Source organism: Acomys minous (genome assembly GCF_964271855.1).
Source record: "Acomys minous genome assembly, chromosome: 2".
Classification (NCBI taxonomy): domain Eukaryota; kingdom Metazoa; phylum Chordata; class Mammalia; order Rodentia; family Muridae; genus Acomys; species Acomys minous.
The window spans coordinates 25,677,528-25,698,675 of record NC_140484.1 but is presented as its reverse complement, the minus strand read 5'-3'; the positions used below and the strand labels follow the sequence as shown (position 1 = coordinate 25,698,675).

At 42.1% G+C, this 21,148-nt stretch overlaps 1 protein-coding gene across 4 annotated transcripts in view; it reads right to left on the bottom strand.

Moving 5' to 3' along the window:
* Nucleotides 1-9,787: 9,787 nt before the first annotated feature.
* The window catches only part of SLC16A12 (solute carrier family 16 member 12), a 78,281-nt gene continuing 66,920 nt past the window's right edge, over nt 9,788-21,148 (bottom strand). For all 4 annotated transcript variants that reach the window (XM_084773452.1, XM_084773451.1, XM_084773453.1 and 1 more), the window contains 4 exons: nt 19,594-19,737; nt 17,034-17,601; nt 14,592-14,851; nt 9,788-12,492 (listed from right to left, as the gene is read on the bottom strand). In XM_084773452.1, the coding sequence (XP_084629578.1) occupies nt 12,230-12,492; nt 14,592-14,851; nt 17,034-17,601; nt 19,594-19,737 (1,235 nt within the window). In that variant the 3' untranslated portion in view covers nt 9,788-12,229. The remainder of the gene's footprint in view (nt 12,493-14,591; nt 14,852-17,033; nt 17,602-19,593; nt 19,738-21,148) is intronic.

The window sequence follows — 21,148 nt, the reverse complement described above, 5'->3', positions numbered from 1 at the left end:
CATTCCCTTCCTTTAGGTTCTCAACCAAACTTTCAAGGACTATGAGCCTTTCAAATGCTCCCTTGGTTACACTGGGTTCGGCTCCCAAACATCATACTAAATGGCTTCTCTCTCTCTCTCTTTCTCCAGTGGGTGATGGGGAAGAGGAAAAGACATAGCTCCTCTGGCTGTTGTGGAACACATTGGAAATGTTGTTTTCTGTTTACTTTTTCTTTTGGAGATTATAATGTAATTATAATAATTACATCATTCCTCCCCTTTCCTTTCCTATCTTTAAAACCTCAGATGTACCTCCATCTCCACCCTGATCTTTTTCAAATTCATGGTCTCTTTGTTTATTGTTGTTACACATGTTTATGTATATATATATATATACACACACATACAAACACTGAAAATACAAAATACAACCTGCTCAGTCTGAAGAAGAAGAAAAAGAAGAAGAAGAAGAAGAAGAAGAAGAAGAAGAAGAAGAAGAAGAAGAAGAAGAAGAAGAAGAAGAAGAAGAAGAAAACATTTCTTTAGTTCATGGTTTGGGAGGTTTAAGTCCAAAAAAGCATAGCATGGCCAATGGGCTCATGATACAATGTGAGCTTGTGGCAGTTGAAGGTGACACAGGACACCAGAGAACAGGGAGGGGCCAACTTCAACTTCTCACTATACTTCACCTTTGAAAGGTCCCTATCACTATAGGACCTTTATATAGGGTTTTATAGGGGCCAAGCTTTTAATGATGTGAATCTCTGGGGTTTCACACTCAAACTATACCAAAACCATAGCACCCACCGTTAGCTTATGGACACAGCTGTGCACGCATCTTGTCCCCAACCAGACCAAATGTGGTAACAGCCTTCCTCTATGAAGTCCCTGCTGAAGGGACTAAGTCTTCCTGGTATGTCCCAACTTCTTTACACGTTCCCTTCTCGAATCTTAAAACAAGCCCCACTTATGATCTGATTTAATTGCCCTTTTCATATCTGCATCCTGCCTCATGTCTCTTACTTGTGCTGTGCATGTTCACGTTTTCAATTAGGAAAATAAATGACGGTATTTACAGCCTTGACTCTCTCTCTCTCTCTTTTTTTTTTTTTTACTTTTTTTCTCCTTTATTAATTTATTCTTGTTACATCTCAATGGTTATCCCATCCCTTGTATCCTCCCTTTCTTCCCTCCCTCCCATTTTCCCCTTATTCCCCTCCCCTATGACTGTTCCTGAGGGGGATTACCTCCCCCTGTATATGCTCATAGGGTATCAAGTCTCTTCTTGGTAACCTGCTGTCCTTCCTCTGAGTGCCACCAGGTCTCCCCCTCCAGGGGACATGGTCAAAGGTGAGGCACCAGAGTATGTGAGAAAGTAATATCCCACTCTCCACTCTAGTGTGGAGAGTGTTCTGTCCATTGGCTAGATCTGGGTAGGGGTTTAAGGTTTACCGCCTGTATTGTCCTTGGCTGGTGCCTTAGTTTGAGCGGGACCCCTGGGCCCAAATCTGCCTATCATAATGTTCTACTTGTAGGCTTCTAGGACCCTCTGGATCCTTCTACTTTGCCATTCTCCCATGCTTCCCTCATCTAGAGTCCCAATAGAATGTCCTCCCCTCTGTCTCAGTTTCCTGGTAAGTGAAGGCTTTTGTGGGACATGCCCCTTGGGCTAATATGCAGATATAAGTGAGTGTATACCATTTGAGTCTTTCTGCTTCTGGGTTAACTCACTCATTATGATCATTTCTAGCTCAATCCATTTATCCACAAATTTCGGGAATTCCTTGTTTTTAATAGCTGAATAGTATTCCATAGTGTATATGTACCACAGTTTCTTTATCCATTCTTCTACTGATGGACACTTAGGCTGTTTCCATGTTCTGGCTATTATGAATAAGGCTGCTATGAACATGGTTGAGCAAATTTTCTTGTTGTGTGCTGGAGCATCTTCTGGGTATATTCCAAGGAGTGGAATAGCTGGGTCTTGAGGAAGCCTTATTCCCATTTTTCTGAGATAGCACCAGATAGATTTCCAAAGTGGTTGTACTAGTTTGCATTCCCACCAGCAATGAAGGAGTGTTCCTCTCTCCCCACATCCTCGCCAGCATGTGGTGTCGCTTGAATTTTTGATCTTAGCCATTCTGATGGGTGTAAGATGGAATCTCAGAGTTGTTTTGATTTGCATTTCCCTGATGATTAAGGAGGTTGAGCATTTCTTTAAGTGTTTCTCAGCCATTTGATATTCCACTGTTGAGAATTCTCTGTTTAGTTCCAAGCCCCATTTCTCAATTGGGTTATTTGGTTTGGTGGTGTTTAATTTCTTGAGTTCTTTATATATTTTGGATATTAGACCTTTGTCAGATGTAGGGTTGGTGAAGATCTTTTCCCAGTTTGTAGGCTGTCGCTTTGTTCTCTTGACAGTGTCTCCTGCCTTACAGAAGCTTCTCAGCCTCATGAGGTCCCATTTATTAATTGTTGACATTAATGTCTGGGCTGTTGGTGTTCTGTTCAGGAAGTTGTCTCCTGTGCCATTATGTTCCAGGCTCTTCCCCACTTTTTATTCTAAGTGACTTAGTGTCTCTGGTTTTATGTTGAGGTCTTTAATCCACATGGATTTGAGACTCTCAACCAAGGCACAGAGAGCTTTAGGGAGACCTGTGGAGTGTTGGTTGTCATAATTGTGAGGTACTGCTGACATCTAGAGGCTACACATGAAGATGCAGCCTGAATATTCTACGATATACATACAAGCCAGCTTCCCACAATAAGAACCATCAAGTCCAAGTGTCAGAAGTGCCAATGTTCAGAAACTCAGAATTACATCCATTTCTTTGCAGAACTGCTGACAGCGAGGGCTCATTCTGAACTGCTGCTTCAGGACTTTCTATCTGCAACATTAATTGTATTTGTGATGTGATGGTTCTCACCTTAATACAGCCACTAAAGGGAAGCATGAATGCTTGGGTCCTTGCTAAAAAATCTGTGTGTGCACTTAAATGTCCCCTGATTGGCTAGGTGTACTAGCAGGAGTTGGAGTGGGAGAAATCTGCGGCCCACCCAGTCAGGGGTACATATATGCACATTTGTATATGTGCACACCTATGTTAAATGTAAGTGAAAGTATGAGAAGGACCATGAGGAAGAGTTCCAAAGAGAAAAACAAGATAAAGTAACAGGAAGAAAGACAAAATATTACATGTTTTCTCTCACATGTGGAATCCAGACTTAATTGTACATATGCGAGTGCTTTCTATTGCTGTAATAAACACTATTATCAAACATCACTTGGGGAGGAGGATTCATTTCATCTCACACTTCCTGGTTTACAGCCCATCCCTGAGGGAAGTCAGGGCAGGAGTTAAAGGCAGGACCCTGGAGGCAGAAACTGATGTGGAGGACACACACGAAGGGACACTGCTTACTGGCTTGCTCACTCCATAAGGCTTGCTTATCTGCTTTTTCATACAACTCTGGATCATTTGTCCAGGATTGGCAATGCCCACAGTGGGCTGAGTTCTTTGAAGTCAGCCAGTCATCAATCAAGAAAATGTTCCACAAGCCAAATGGTGGTGGCGCCTTGGATGCCAACCCTCAGAGAGGAAGAGGCAGGAGTATCTCTGTGAGTTCGAGGCCAGCCTAGTCTACAAAGCCAGTTTAGGACAGCCAAGGCTACACAGATAAACCCTTGAAAACAAACAAAACAAAACAAAAATAAAATCTTCCACAGACCAATCTGGTGGTGTTGTCTCCTTTATTGAAGTTCTGTCTTCTCAAATGACTTTAGTTTGTGCCAAGTTAACCAGGAATCTAACTAGACCAGGGTGTTGTGTTTATATGCAATGTGGAACCCCTGGAAAGGGGTTTGGCTTCCCAAAGACAATGAAAATGTGCTTGTGTCTTATTGGCAAAAAGAACAAAATTACCTAAACCTCTTAACTGTGTGGCTCTCTTCTCTCTTGCTTCTGTATGAAATGGATTTATGTTTAAATTTGGGGCAAAGGCATCACCACTTTGTAGTCTTACCTACCAGTATGTCTATAGCTGTGATAGTGTATAAGCATGCTCGTTACCTACACACGAGACAGTGGCTAGAGAAGCAGCTAGAGGACTCCCTAACCTTTCATGTGAGGGCTCCCAGTGATATGGCTCCTTATTGGTCATGAATTGGACAATTCCCAGGGATAGAGCTGAAAGCACTAACTCCCGTTCCCACCAACACTGATTACTATGAAAATCTGTTCAGGACTCTCACTTATTGATTAAGGCAGAGAACAAAGCCTCCATACTGAAAAGAAAATGAATTAAGTATGCGTCATTGTTATTTTAATATGATTATTCAAAAATGCCTCTATGTCAGAAATACTGTCTCTGCTGCCACCCTCCACAGCAAATGTTGTTAATTGTGTGGAGTTTTTAAAAAAGTTCTTTTTATCTATTATTAGTGTGCATCTCTGTGTTCATGGTGTGTTTGTATTTGTGTGTGTGTGTGTGTGTGTGTGTACATGTGTGTGTTGTCACAAGTGCTACAGTGCATGTCAGTTAATCAGAAGACAACTTTATGGAGTCAGTTTTCTCCTTCCAAGAACTGGACATTGATATTCAGAGATCTACAGTAAGCCCCACCACCACCCTAAAGGAGGCCCCCTTCTTTGGAAGTCTGAAGAGTTACTAAATAGTTAGTCGCCAGGATATCCCATCTTCTGTCCCTATGAAGAAGAAAGCATACTCCATCTGATCACCAGCTCACCCCATGTAGAGAGCAACACAAGACAGCAAAGGGATGCCTCAATATAGCCATCCCATGGCATACGCATGTTTCAGCACATCATGTTGAATATGATACATGCATGTAACTCCTATTTGTCAGGCAGAACAGAGAAGGGAAAGGTGAACACAGGAATCAGGAAGAGGGAAGAAAGGAGGCAGGGAGGAAAATGGAGTCCTCAAGCACTTGTCTTTGTTAGGGTTACTGTTGCTGTGATGAAACATTATGGCTGAAAGCAACTTGAGGGGGAAAAGGTTTATATCACTCACAGCTCCATAAAACAGTTCATCATCAAAAGCAGGGAGGGCGGGAACTCACAGTGAGCAGGAACCTGGAGGCCATGCTACAGTGGCCGTGGAAGGGTGCTGCTTACTGGCTTGCTCCTCGAGGCTTGTTCAGCCTGCTCGCTTCCTTATAGAACCCAGGATCACCAGCCCAGGGATGACACCACCTATAATAGACTAGGCCGTCCTCCACCAGCCACTAAGTAAGACAACGTCCTTTGGCTGAATATTGTGGGGGCATTTTCTCAATCGACACTCCCGCCTCTCTGAATACTCTAGCTTGTGTCAAGCTGACATCAAACTAGGCAGCACAAGATGCAGGAAACTGGATGTAGCTAGGGCCATCTGTCTCCGAACATCATCCCACAAAGTTTTAACATCGGCCCCTAAATCACAGACTCTGGAGAAGGGGCTCTGGACTCCAATGATTCTCTTAGTTCAAGTGTGGCCGCACCTCTCTTCACACACTTTCCTGTTGCTATACCACACCAGCCCCAGCAATCCTGCCAAAATAAGAGACAAATAAGAGACAAATGTCTACAAACCATAAAAACAAACAAAACTTTAAAAACTGTTTACAAGGCATTTGCATGTGCGACCTCTTTATTGAGAAAGTCTCAGGAAACAAAGGAATCTATAACATAGCACTCGATCATCCTTATTCTGCAGGAAGGTGGGGAAAGGGGAGACAGCATTAGTGGGAAGAAAAGAAGAAAACAAAGAGGGAGGAGAAGGGAAAAGGAGGAAATGGCTTTATTTCCTCCCCCCCCCCCCCTTTTACTGAAAACAGATTCTTTTCTCATACAATATATTGCAATTCTATCTCACCCCCCTCTACTCCTCCTGGCTCCTCCCCACCACTGCTCCCACCCCAGGATTGACTTCCTTTCTGTCTTTTATGAGAAAGGAGCAGGCTTCTGAGGGACAGCAATCACACAGGACAAAATGAAAAATAATACGCTGAAGTAAAAAACCATCATATTGAAGTTGGAAAAGGCAACGCAACAGACGGAAAAGAGTCCTAAGAGCAGGCGCAAGAATCAGAGACCCACTCGTTCTCACGGTCAGGAGTCTCAGACAACTACTAAGCAAATAGCTATAATATACACACCACAGAGGACCTCAGGCCGACCCATGTAAGCCCCCGTGCTTGGGGCTCCAGTCTCTGTGAGCTCACACGCGCCTTGCCTAGTTGATACAGAGGGCCTTTTTCTCCCAGTGTCCTCCGTCTCCTCTGGCGCTTACAATCTTTCCACTTCATCCCTGCATCTTTTCATAATTATTCTCCGCCTGGGCTGATTTCTGTGACTAATATTCCCCTTCTGCAACAAGGAAGAGTCTCCTGACCTCACCCCCCCCCGACCCCTCTCCCCAACGGAGCTATTCAGTCCTTTCTAACTCTAGTCACCTTATATTCAGTTCCAGACCCACCTCTGTATAAACCAAGTTTATCCTGCTGAGTCATTCAACAGATGATCTCTCACAGACATGAGGCACTTTCTCTTAGTGTAATTGTACTTCGAATTGCATCTTCCTACAGTTTCAGAGGAACCACACATTCTAAAGAAAACCCAATCACTAAATTTGTTACCAACCTGATATAGTATACTAAGCACTCTATTTTATATTTCATAATTGTCATGAAACCCACTCTGCTCTGTCATTTAGTTTCAATACTGACAACTGTTTGAGATTATGCAACGCACATTCTAAACCTGATCCTTGATCGATGTGTTAAATCACTTCTTGGATACATCTTTAGCCGCTGGATAGCAGCACTGAGAGAGGGCGAGGATAACCTCAGGATAGGTCAACAGTAGGGGGCAGAACCAGAAACAGCAACAACTCAAGTGTTCTTGCTAGGCCGCCTTTCTAGGTACAGTCGGAGCCCTGCAATGCCTCTCTACGTCCAGCTGGTGGCAGTGCTGCATAACATCTCAATGGTAAGACCGGTTCCCATGCTTTTGAAGCTCTTTAAAGAGAAAATTCTTTGATTCCTTTTTACAGCTAAGAGGTGAATGTTATGCTTTAAAGATTTCAAACTCAGCCCCCAAGTCTCAGCAAGGTTTCCAGACATCTTTGTGGACCCTTTCCCTAGAATATTTGTCATATGGCTCTTGGCTCCGCTGGAACATGGAGTTGTCACACAAAGCATGTGCTCCCGTGGTTTCCTCCATACCCAGCCTCATCTGGCAAGAAAGAGAGCTGGCTGCTATCTCACTAGCTCCACACTGGAATTCCCAGAATCTGCTTTATGTTTCACCAGCCCACAATGAATTCTTCCTCTGCTAATCCCAAAGTGTGCCACCCTCTCACAAGTGAGCTTTTGAAACTTCTGTTTATAAGTTAGTTTACTTTGACAATCAGGCAGTTACCTTTATATCATGCGGGGGGTGGGGGGTGAGGCCAAGGGGGCGGGAGAGAGATTTGGCAGTATATATGCACCATGGTAAGAGAGAAATGTTAGTTTAATCTCACCAACTTTTTCCTTTTGGTTTTTTTGAAACAAGGTTTCTCTGTGTAGCCTCGGCTGTCCTTGAGTCACTTTGGAGACCAGGCTGGCCTTGAACTCACAGAAATTCGCCTGCTTATGCCTGCCAGTGTGCTGGGATTACAGGCATGCCCCAACTTTAAAAAATTAATTATTAATGAATCAATTAATTTTACATCTTAACCACAGTCACCCCTCCCTCGTCTATTCCCAGTAGGCAGACAACAGAGTTAGAGAAGGCCCTTGCTTATGCTGTTAGGAGTCCCACATGAAGACCAAGCAGCACAACTGTCGCATAGGTCAGTCCAGTGTATGCTCTCTGTTTGGCAGTTTAGTCTCTGTGGCCGCCCCCCCATGGGCCTAAGTTAGTTGATCCTGTAGATTTTCTTGTGGTGTCTTTGACCCCTGGGGCTCCTTCAATCTTTCCTTCCCCTCTTCCACAGGATTCCCCAAGCTCTACCCAATGTTTGGCTGTGAGTCTCTGCATCAGTTTCCATCAGTTGCTGAGCGAAGCCTCTCTGGTGTCAAGAATGCTAGGTTCCTGTTTACAAGTATGGCAGGATATCATTAATAGTGTCAGGGGTGGGCTCCTTTTCATGGCATGGGTCTTAAGCTAGACCCATCATTGGCTGGCCGTTCCCTCAATTTCTGGTTCATCTTTATCCCTGCACATCTTGTAGGGAGGACAATTTGTAGGTGAAAGGTATTGTGGCTGGGTTGGTGTCCGAATTCCTCTATTGGAAGACTTGTCTGTTAAGAATTCTTTGTAGACCTTATCTAACTATTTTACCTTAGCTACCCATAGGATCATATCTACCTGTTAAACCTTGGATGTATATTCTTGTGATAAAAACAGACTAATAACTGACATGACCCTGATTTGTTCAACTAACAATTAGCTTGTATTGCTTAATTTTCCTAAACAGCCTGCAATAGCACTTTCAAAGTATTGGAAGTAAACTTGGTATTATAATCAAGTTGTGTGGGTTCAATACCTCCTACCAGAGTAGAAATATACATAACATGTGGTGGCGAATAATCTTAAATTTGAATTCTATACCAATGTATCAAAGTTAAACTTATTTTTGCATCTATATAAAAAAATTCTATACCAATGAATTAAAAATAACCTTATTTGTGAGTAACAATTAAGACCTTAGGTTGAGGGGTAGATTCAATAATCTACTTTTATCCTATCATTTCTATATATTTCTATATCCCCTCTTTTTTCTTTTCAACCCCTATCTCCATACCTACAAAAGAAAAATAAAAGAAAAGAGAGACATCCCTGAGTCCAACCTCATTTTTTTTCCTCTGAATAAGACCAATAATAACTTATAACCAACTCCCAATGAAAATAAGCATCTGTAGCCCAAGAGAGCAAACAAAGACCTACCCAACACCCTCCCCCCCCATCCCCCGCTTAAGGGAAATGGACGTCATTCTCTTAAGGTTTCTTCCAGCTGATTTAGAGTGAAATAGTATCTTTGTAGAGGCCCAAATAAAAGTGGGGGAAAATGGTTAAACAAGCTAGGAATAACATTTGTGGTCAAGTTTCTAAATGTTGAGAAATTCCAGGCTTAATAGGAGTCCTGTGTGGGACAGTCTGAAATGCTGGACCAATTGTTCTTCAAAAGCCTTAGAGACCTACAGAATATGGTATTTAAAGATGCTTTCAATATTTTAAAGATTCTTTGACAATAAGACAGGTTAACTCCTGACAACACCCAGCTTACCTCAAAGAAGATGATGAGCATCAAAGAACCTCCTTATGGAGATGGTTTCAAATTTAGTAAACAAGCCATTGGGCAAAATGCTCCTGTTTCTCCCGCAGACAGAGTTCTGCCTAAAGATGGGCAAGCTTGGATGCAGGCAGAGTCAACAGTCAAACTCTGGCAAGACAGGGTAATCAAGTCCTCAATAGTTCCTGCCTCACAAATATGTTTGTCAGTTATATTGGACCAGAAGGTTGAATATGGTGCTCCAACGTATAGAAGAGTTTCTGATGACTGTTCAGGCAGCAAAGTCTTTGTCATTTTTTCATTTTGGAAGCTGCTAACCTGCACTTCTGGTTTACTCAGGTAATTAAGTTTTATTCCTTCTCAAGTCTCTGATGAGGTTGAACACCAGATAGTTTAGTCTTTTTAATTGAGCTTAGTTTTTTTAGCGGATAAGACGTTTTTAGGTCTAGATAGATGTTTTAAGTTGATAGGCCCACGCTCTAATCTGTCCAAGTCCCTTATCTAAGAAAAAAAGGGTCCAAACACATGACTATAAATCCATTTTATTTTGTCTTTGTACTAGGAAAACATTAGCCAATAGATCTGATCCATTAATAAAATTATCATTTAAGCAAAGGAATGAATGGCACACTAAAAAGCTAGATTAGTTCTTGTTTTCCTACTCAGTAAGTTCCAAAGTAAAACTTACAGTTGGAATAAACAAATATTTAAGGCATAGACTCATTCCTCTACAGTTTTACTCTTGATTCCATAAAATGCCCCATTCCCCTAAATCCCTTGGCTTTGGGACCAACTGTTTAAATACATGGAGAAAAATAAAAACAGTAAAACTTTGAATAAATGCCAAAACTGTAAACTCCAAGACCTACAGCCTTTCTTACTGGTTCTGTAAAAATGTTGCCCCAACAAAGTTGAAGTGCAAATTTATTGCATGGATAAAGTCAAAGGGTCTGAAATTTTTTATATACGTTTTAATACCTTTGATCAATATTCTAGGTTTTTATAGAGAAAACACAATAGAGAAATTATATTATAGAATCACATTAAACAAAAATTACTATAGTAAATTCTTTGAAAATATATATATAAGAACACTTAAATTTTTTAAATCATTTTTAAGATAAAAAAATGACACTTAAAGTAAAGTGTTATTCCAAAATGAGTATTTCATTGTAACTTTGAATTTTTATAGATATACCCAAAATATTTTTTTTAATTACAAATAACAAAGTGAATGGATTCAAAGCTAAAGTCCCAGGCTGAGTAAAGACAGAGCATTCAAATTTCTCTGTGAAAAGCTACAACGAAGCAGCATCATTTTCTCCATCAAATCAAGCCAGTGTCTCATTATGAAAGCAATAAAGTAACACAAACATGCCCCAGTTCAAGCAAGGACTCAGCCATCCTCTGACTTCCCCTAATGCTTTGTTATTTCTCCCAGCACCATGTCTGGCAAAAGCTACTCTGTGGCCTCTTGGGGACAGTAGGTTAAATGGCCTTTGCAATCAAAATGGTTTCTTGTGACTTGTATTTAACCTCCTGAACAATTAAAAATCCCCCTTTAATTACATAACTTGACCCTCTTTGCAGATGGGACATGATTGGGGATTCAGGACTCTTAATTTTGTGGATTTGAAACAGCTGGAGATACACTTGGGGCTCCACCCTGCCCTTCCTCCTTTTAGTCCTTGCCCTCCTCTCCAGTCTGAAAATTCAGAAAAGTCACAGGAAAATCAGGTTTTTAAGAACAAACAGATGCTTTTAAAAAGCCAATGAGTCAGATTTATAATTATAATCCAACAAGGAACTTGGTGAGTGCAGAATACCATTTTTTAGAACATCTGCGTGATAAGAAAACCTCCAAGCCCTCTTTTGGACAAGACAACAATGAATCTAATGACTGCCTTGCAAAGAAAACTCCCACCAGATACCTGCTGACTTAAGAATTCAATTACTGCTCAATTGGAATAATGTCAACATTTTAAAAATTCCTAACAGGAATGTGTCTACAGTTCAATTCAGAACTCTCTATGAAGAAGAAGAAGAAGAAGAAGAAGAAGAAGAAGAAGAAGAAGAAGGAGAAGGAGAAGGAGAAGGAGAAGGAGAAGGAGAAGGAGAAGGAGAAGGAGAAGAAGAAAGGAAGGAAGGAAAGAAAAAAGGAAGAAAAGGTGGGATTTCTGGGGTCCTAAGAATACTTCAGAAAAGATCTCACAGTGCAGCTGCTCCATCACTGAACGAGCTGTTTCACATTAAGAGTCAGTATGTGGAAATAACAACAGAGGTGAGTTTCAGGGACACGGTCTGAACAAAAGTGCTTTTTGTTTCAACAAGATGATTTCTAATAACATTTTACTACCAGCCACCCTCCAGCACCCATTCCAACCATGGCGTTTCATGGTTGCTTGGACTCTCAAAGTGAGGTCTACCCACTGGAAGAGGCACGAATTGGCTGAGAAACTGAGAAAAAGACAATACGTTGTATATTAACCACTGCCTTGCAAAAAAAAAGTCTGAAATACTTCGCTGCCAATCTAAAAATCGAGACACTCTGCCCTCAAGCAACCCCTGCATCATCACTCTCCTCCAGCGCACCCAGTGCTTCCGCTCAGAGAGAGAGAGAGAGAGAGAGAGAGAGAGATGAAGACTTTATGATGACAAAAGTGCTTCTCAGTAGCCTCTGCATTGCAGTTACCGTTAACTACAGCTAACCTTATCAACTATGTCTTGCCCTCCCCACTGGAGCTAAGTTGTATAGTAAGTACAAATCCTGAATGAGAAAACTCTAGGCTACCCCAGATTTCTTTGTTACTGGTATATCCCCCCCCTTATAAATATGTTAGCAAAACAGTATTAATAATTTTCTTGGGAGGGAATACTCTGTCGAAAGAAAATACATCCAAACTGTAAGCAATCTGGTGGCCTCAGGGTCCATCAACCTTGAAGAGTCCCAGGGATAAGGCCACACTGGTCACGTGAGGTTGCCAGCAGACACAGCTGTAGCTATGGAGTCCTCATCTTTTTGGTCTAATTCCCTTGCGACAGAGTAGGCCACTGATCCATTGGTCCATAGCTGCAGCTTGGGGTCTGATTCTTTGGCCAGGAATGGCAACTGTGTTCTCTTCATCCTCTTTACAAGTCTGGCAAAGCCAAGCAGTATGGAGCTAAATATCATGGCAAACCCACAGAGAAGGAATGCTGCAGTATAGCTGCCCGTTGTGTCTACCAGCCATCCTACAACAAAAGCAAAACCACATTGCTGAACTAAAAATTCAATTATTGGACTTGCCTACTCGCAAATTTAATCATTTTTTCAGGGTAATCATAACAGACCACAGAACATCATAACTTTGAACAAAAAGCAGATGGCCTACAAATGTCATGCAGTAACTGAGAAGTACATAAATTAATAACTGCTATTAAGTGAAGGACTTAGCATAGTTCTCTGTATTTGGTAATTGCACAATAAATAGTATTGATTATTAACTCCATGAAATCTGGTTTTAAAAAAAAGGATTCAAATTTGTATTTCATAGTCTGTAGCTTTAAATATCATTCAAATTATTGAAGTCGGTATCATTTATAGAGGGGACTAAGAGGACATACAAAATGCTAGTAGGACCCCTGATCCCACACACTGCTTTAAGGAACCAGATAGGCTTCAGTGCAGTACACACTTGTCAATGGAAGACTAATTTCACTCATATCCCACTTGAAAATCAGGACTTTGGGCCATTGCTTCTTGGCCTTTTGACTAAGATCATATGTGGAACATGGTGGTGTGTGTCGTTTTAAATGTATATACCTATAATCACAGATTTGTTTTTATTTTTCTTGCCATTGCAACCTATCAATGCCAATTTCTATGCCAGCCACAAAATTTGAGGACAACCATGTTGTGTGATAGGAAAAAGATGAGTCACAAGGTTCAGAGATTCAGTGGGGGTAAAGTTGTACTTTGGCAGGCAATTGCCTTGTAGTTGACAAGGAGCATTATCAACTTTTCCTCAAAATATTATTCATTCATATGCCAAAAAAAAAATCCACCAGGAAAGCATATGGCTTCTCTATTCACCCACTTCAAATCCGTCAAAATGGAGTGTAAAAATTAGTTCACAATCTACAAAGTTTCCCACCATCCACACTCCCTGCAGATAGTTTTGTGCTTGTCTGGTTGACGTGTGGATTTCTGTAGGACCAAAGCAGTTACTTTGCTTTAAAATGGAATCGTAATTTCCTCTGACATAAATCTATAGATCACACTTTCTAAAATATACTTTAGTTGTTATCCATTTGCACAAAAACCTGGGTGTTACCAACACTCAGCACATACAGGTGATAAACACAGAATGCGGAGCCCCGCCCTCTGTCCAGCACTCAGAACTGCACCATCACACCATCCCTGCTCCTTTTCACCTCACCACCCGCTGCTGCCATTCGGAAGCAGGCTTCTTTCTGAATATGCCCCCCACTTACTTACAGTTGGAACAAATGTTCTATTCCTCTACTTCTTTTTTTTTTCATTTGTTCACTTTATATCCTGATTGTATCCCCCTCCATTGTTGCCTCCTGATCTCACCATCCCTCCCTCACACCCCCTCCCTCCTTCTCCTAGTCCTATGAAGCGGGAGCCCCCCCTCCCCTAACATCTGACCTCAGCCTATCAAGTTTCATCTGGGCTGTCTGCATCCTCTGCCTCTGTGGCCTGGCAAGGCCATACTACCAGGGGAAAGTGATCGACATGTAGGAGCCAGAGTCCATGTCAGAAGTGGTCTTTATGCCCCATATTATGGGACCCACAAGGAGACTGTGCTGCCTATCTACTACATCTGAGCAGAGGGTCGAGTCCTAACCATCCATGGTCTTTAGTTGGTGCCTCAGTCTCTGCAGCAACCTCCTCTGCCGCCCAGATTTGTTGGCTTCATTGATCTATTTGTGGAGCTCCTGACCCCTTCAGGTCCTTCTATTCCCCAACTCTTCTGTAAGACTCTCTGTGTTCTGCCCCAAAGTTTGGCTGTGTGTCTATTCTTTTACTTCTATCCTTAGTATGAACTGGAAGCAAGACCCTAATTTGGGGCTTTTTCTTTCCAGGAAAGCTACCATCCTTACTTGGTTGGAAAAAGATTAAAAAAGAAAAAAAGAAAAAAGAATAAAGAATTGTGGACAGGACTGTGATGCTATTGTAATTATTGCATTCATATTATCTTTCACTCTTTCCTAATTCACTTGATAAGCTTTTTCTCATTTTTGGCATGTGAGTTGTATACATAAGCATGTGTTCACTTCTTCCCCATCAGTATGATGACAGTGGCTGGCCGACTTTGAACACTTACCTGCAATGGGTGGGCTCACCAAGTATGGCACTGCATGAAGGAAGTATACCACGCCAAGTGCTGATGACAAAGAGGTGGTCCCTACTATCTCTGCAGTCACTACTGGGATCAAGGTAACGTAGGCTCCATCAAAGTAGCCAAAAGTACAAGAGAAAGGCACAAGAAGCGGGAAACTCTGAAGCATTGGGAGACACAGATAGCACAGCCCATCCAGTGCCACAGCAAAGAGGTAGCAAACATAGCGGTAATTCTTCAGACACCTATGGATGTAAAGAAGAAGAAAAATGAGTACGGGACACACAGATTCCATAAAAGAGATTTTGAACCAAGCCATGTTGCTGCAAGCACTGTAGCATTTTATACAGATGCCTTCCTATTTGTTGGAGGCCAGAAGGGCCTGGATTCCCTGAACCCAGAGTTACATATGGTTGGGATCTGTGTGGGTGCTAGGAGCCTAACTCCAGTTATCTGCAAAAGTAGCAAGTGCCTTTTACTGCCAGGCTACCTCTCCAGCTCCTGTTATACCTGTTTGTTCTACTCTCACGTGTAAATGAATGTGTGTCTCTAGGAAGCATAGTGTGGTATTGCTCTAAAATTACATATGTACAAGATTATAACATGCATAACTCTAATCTAAAATTCGTTCTTCATAAAATGAGATTACCCTACCTCCATATATGTAAAGCTAACTCTGAAAATAATAATAGCGTGTCAAGAGGCTACAATTCTCTAGGCACCTACTAAATTGAGGGCTTTGAGCTATGGTAGTCCCTGGCATGGAGCACATCATGGAGGCCCAAAAAGCCAAGTGATCATACCTTGCAGGGAATGGAATATGAAGACATTAAAATGAAGTGCAAAAGTGATGAAGTCCTAGATGCAGACTTCCCCAGTGGTCTTCCACTACATCCCCTCTCTGTAACTCCATCTCCATCCATGGTAGCAACTATTTGAAAGACTGTATAATGTCAGCTGTCAGTTTACAAATGTTTTTTTTTTTCTCTCTCATTATCCTCCAAATAGTGCACTGACCTGTTTGACAGATGGAGGCCCCTGAGAATCTCTGCACTAGGTGATTTTCTCTGGGCCATGGGCTAGCAAGGGGCAGAGCTGACACAAGAGTTTAGGTCTTGCGCCTTGCCACGCCTCCTTCAGCTTACATGCTGCTTCTCCCTGAGTCATCACTGTGCAGCAGACCTTGTCCTTCCTCCTTCCTGTGCCCTTAATTTAAAATGTGGAAGTTCTGAGGCATGGCTCAGGAGGTGCTGTTTGTTTTGTTTTGTTTTTTTTATCTCCAGCCAAGCACAAAAGAAAACAAGTGGAATCTGTCCTAAATATTATATTAATAATGCCAGAGAACAACAGCCAGATCCTGATTAACTACCAAAGCATAATTCTTGAGAAGCCATGAGATGACAGCTTTCTAAGTTCATAACTCAAACATAAGTTATCCATCAACCTAACGCACCACTGGAAGTCTGCAGTCTTCCATCCCAACAGGTTAATTAATCATTTGCTGTAGAGGTCCTATAAATTCTGTCTCTAAGCTTACAATATCATGAAAGCATCATTAACCCACATTCAAGTCTAAGTACATGGGTAATAACAATGTGTGTTATTGTACCTGGCCCTCCTACCTGGACTAGATTCAGCTCCTCTTTCTGCAACTAGCTACCCTGGTATAATTCAGAACTAGTTAAAACCACAGCAGACATGCAGCAGCTGCCTCAATGGAGGACTATTTTGCCTTGGGTTGGAATCAAATCTGTCATTGGAACTTAGTTGCCCTCACCTTGTACAGCTCAGACAGAGTCACCAACCTAGACAATCTAAAATGAGAGTGGACAAATTAGGATCACATCTCCATATTTTTCAGACCATAAGACACACTTTTCCCCCAAAAGTGGGGTGAGGATTACGATGCACCTTATGGTCCAATTGCTGTTTTTACTGGTTTTCTTGTTTTAATGCTCTAAAAACTGGGTGAGCCTTATAGTCAGGTTCGTCTTACAGTCTGAAAAATATCGTAGCTTGCTATCTGTTTGTGTAACTCATCTGGTTTCTCATCTGGTTTTTGTTTATTCCTTTGATTGGTTGGGATTTTTTTTTGCTTTGTTTTGCTTTCATTTTAAAAGAAAGCAAATAGAAGAAAATAGAGACTGACATTTCAGTGTGCATTGATAATCCTCAGAACACAGCTGCTTTTGTGCTGTGATGGCAGCCCTAGGGATTTATGACAAATATTATATGTTCTAAAAAACCAAACTATGTTTACTCTATATCCTCTTACATAAAATGTTTCCCACATCTTATCTATAAGAGTCAGCAAGAAAGACACCTTCAGATATGAAAATTAACCTCCAAAGATAGGTGTGTGACAAGGTGAGGACAGGGGAAACTTGGGGAGAAAGCAGTTGTAGTTGTATTTTTCACAGATTTTACCTTCTGTCAGTTAGCCATCCAAACGTGATGTTGCCAACAATATCAATCACCCCGAGTATGGACATTAGGAAAGCAGCTTGATGGTGGCTCACTCCAACACTCAACGCATAAGGCACCAGGTACACAAAGAGAGGGCTGCAGCCGTAAGCCATGAACAGAACAGAGATGGCTAACACAATGAAGTCGGACATCAGTAAAAAACCATATTCCTGCTGCAAAGAGAAGCAAAGACGGGTCCCTGTCAACGGTGAATAGGGAGATGCCTGCTTACAGTCTTCTCTTGGAGTTCCATGGTCACGATTCTTCTCTGGACATGAATGGTCCTCCTTAAGAGCAATCGGACGCATCAAAGCACCACAGACACAGAGGTTTAGCACGAACCCTCCAAGGATGAGCAGGGCTCCTCGCCAGGAAAACTGTTCAATGAGGAGCTGAACGACAGGAGCCAGGATGAAGGTGCCGATGCCACTGCCTGACAGGGCAATCCCGTAAGCGAGGGCTTTCCGCCTGCTGAAATACTTGCCGACCATAGCAATTGCAGGAGAGTAACAAAGTGCAAATCCAAGACCTGGGAGACAGAGAACCTTCTGAGCGCTGGTTCACAGTGAGCAACCAGTGGGGAAATGGTCTGGGAGCAGGATGACTGGGGCTGAGGAGGATCTGATCTCTCAGGAGATCCTTTTAAAGCTGTTTCTATACCCAGATGAAAGATTAGGCTTCCTGCTATTCATCCATAGCATGCAAAATACAGGATCTATATGAGTTTCAGGAAGAATACACTAAAGGAAATGATTTCTCAAAGCAAAGTAAATGAAGAACTTGGAAAAAAAGGTCACTATTCAAGCTAAGCCAGAATTTACTAGCAAAATCTGGAAAATGCTGATCCAAGAAATGGATTCCTCCCTCCCTCCTCTCCCTACACCCCCTCAGCCGTTCTCCTCTATCTGGTTTTGTAGGTTAAATTAGCTGAGTAACTGCCTCAACTCCTCCTTGCCTGAGAAGACATAGTTTTGACACTCTGTGCCACCCTGGATTTGTACTGAAATAGTATATACGAGTGCAGGGAAGTTGCAAAGTAATGTCACTTAGGTAGGAAACATCATAGAATATGGAATATCATATAAGAATATGGAACCTGGCAATATTCCTCAAGGCCTTCAGAAAAAACACTGATACCTCTGAATGCATTTTGAAAGCCTTTTAGCTTTTCTTACCTTAACTTAACTTAGGAAACCTAAAGAGATTCAAGCCTAAAGAGTTTCAGAACATGTGGGCTATTTACCCCAATGCATCCAAAGGTAGATGTGAAATAGTACGTGGCACATCAAAAGCCAGAGAAGAGAAAAGAGAACCACTCTCAGCTCCCATCCCATCTGCAGTTCAGAGAGTCAACAGATTTATGGGTTTCCAGGTGTGGGACTTTCAGTGCTAAAACTGGACCACTTCCTAGTAAACTTAGAGGTCAGGCCCTATGAGTGTCTAGGGATGGGTGTACCTTCCTGAGCAGACAGATCCAAACCTTACTATGAGGTCCCACACACTCTTGACCTAATCCACACTCTACTCATAGTACAGTACCCAGACAGGAGTGGGTACTACTGTCCACGTCCAGACCTGTGATGACAGAGCACCCCTTGTGCCTCACCAGCCAGTCTCATCTGGTCCTAAGCAGTCTCCTTAAGTTTGTGGAATGTACATGTTCTTCTCTTTCCACAACAATCTATCATCATTTTCTTTTTGTTTGTTTGCTTGTTTGTTTTTGTTTTTGCTTTTCGAGACAAGGTCTCTCTGTGTAGCCTTGGCTGTCCTGGACTCACTTTGTAGACCAGGCTGGCCTCGAACTCACAGCGATCCACCAGCCTCTGCCTCCCGAGTGCTGGGATTAAAGGCGTGCGCCACTACGCTCGGCACCCCCATCATCATTTTCTAAAGTGATGATTCTATAACACTGGGAAACGATGAGAAATATAGGAATATCTGAGGCAAGGTGCTATCTTTTGTAAATTGAAATTCCCATTTATTGAATAATAATACTCATAATAAAGCCAGGACATCTCAGGCTGAACACAGTGTTTAGTGTCTTAGCAAAGGCAGGTGGAGAGTGGCCACTGCTGGAAATTGGTATTATGCTGAGCAATTTATCGTTCCTTCTGAGTACAGAACCTCAGGCAGATGTTGCCAAAGACAAAAGCTATTTTTCACCACATGACTAAATTAATGTGGTGAGGTTCACTAGGGTAATGGAATCACATTTCTGACTCTGTAACTGCTCATTGGTAGCCATAAACTAAGTCAGCTATATCACGCATCTTTTTTTAAAAAGTGACCATTTAGCTGGGCATGGTGGCACAGGCCTTTAATCCCAGCACTCAGGGAGGCATAGGCAAAGGGATCTTTGTGAGTTTGAGGCCAGCCTGGTCTACAAAGCAAGTCCAAGGCTACACAAGGAAACCCTGTCTCGAATCCCCCACCTCCAAAGAACATTTAATAAAATGTCTGTTGTGTTTATGTGCTTGACAACCTCTGAGCAAGGTGAGGCCAGACTCATGGACTTACTTACCTGTAAGAACTCCAAGAGTGAGGTAGAGGTGCTTCAAGCTGGTGGCAAATGAGGCCAGGATGAAACCAGTGGATGCCAGCAAGCCACCCAGCATGATCCCCACTTGACAGGATAAGTGGTTACTGACAACACTCCCAAGTGGAGCTTTAAAAAACAACAAACAGGTCAACAGCAAGAAAGGCTTTGGGGGTACTTTGAAAACACTGTGTTGTGGCACTGGAAGTGAGCCATCAACCTTTTAAATGTCAAGCCCAGCCCACTCCACCAATTCTATAGCTTTGGACACTGAGATCTAAAGAAAAGTGACCCTTGGCAGTCACAGAAATAAGGAGCAGGGCAGTGACAGAATTTAAAAGTCCTGAGTGCCTATTCTTACCTCATTTTTTACAGTGGGACTTTCAGGACTAGAGTGTAGTTTTTTGTTTTATTTTTATTTTTATGTGCATGAGTGTTTTCCTGCATTATTTCTGGTGCCAGAGGGGATTAAAAAAAAAAGTTCATTGTATCCCCTAGAACCAGATTTACAGAGGGTTGTGAACTGCCATGGGGGAGCTTGGAACTGAACCTAAGTCTTCTTAACTGCTTTACATGCTCATAACTGTTGAGCCATCTCTCCAGACCTGGGGTGTTTTTTACAAAGGGATCAATTACTTATGTAAACTGTGGATCACCGGCTCAAGGGTGCTATAGACTGTATTGCTTTTACAATGTAACAGTATTAATGATGCTTACTTAATGAGTGAATTTTTATTTTGAAGGAGAAAAGTCACGGTATCACCAGTACTTTTGGGAAAAAAAAAATAATCAAAAGACCTGTTTCTCTGAATATCTGTTGAGTATGATCAGTTTTGTACCGATCAAGTTAAAGCTGGAGACATGATAGAGACTCACAGTTACCAGGCCAGCATCTTCTACCCAGTTAAAGCCATGGCTGTTAGCATATTTAACTCTGGGAGAATAAGAACGAGTAAGTGTCTAGAGACTATGCGGAATTCTCAAGGATGCCGCCATGGTGGTTGCTAGAAAGCGGAAACATTTGAGTCATCTAAACTAAATGTGGTGAGGAGGTTACACCAACGGCAACAAGTTAGGTTCAGTTCTCTGCCCATCACATGGCAGATTCTCTTCAGGGAAGAGTCCCAAATGTGCAGTGTCTTGTTCGTGCTCTAAACTCTCATAGTAACTAACCTGGTGAGCAGGCCAACACATGTCCACACCTGTGGCAAGAGTCACAGTCTTTCATAGAACATGAGTTTACAGTGTTTGATCCTGCCCAGAGCCTACACCGTCGTTGTGACCACATTGTTTTTGCTCTGTGGAGAATCACAAGTGTTCTCCAGGAGATAACACTAAGGGAAATGAGTCTCGTGTATTCTCTGCAGCCTGCCGATATGAACTCTGTGGCTAACAACACAACCCTAAAAATACAGTGCCAGCTCAAAGGGAAAAGAAGATGGGCTACACACGGAACCCAAATAACACAGTTCTGTTAATCCTTATCAGCTGAAAGAATAGACTCAGTTTGCTCAGAAAATTTGCAGTCTACCCTAGAACC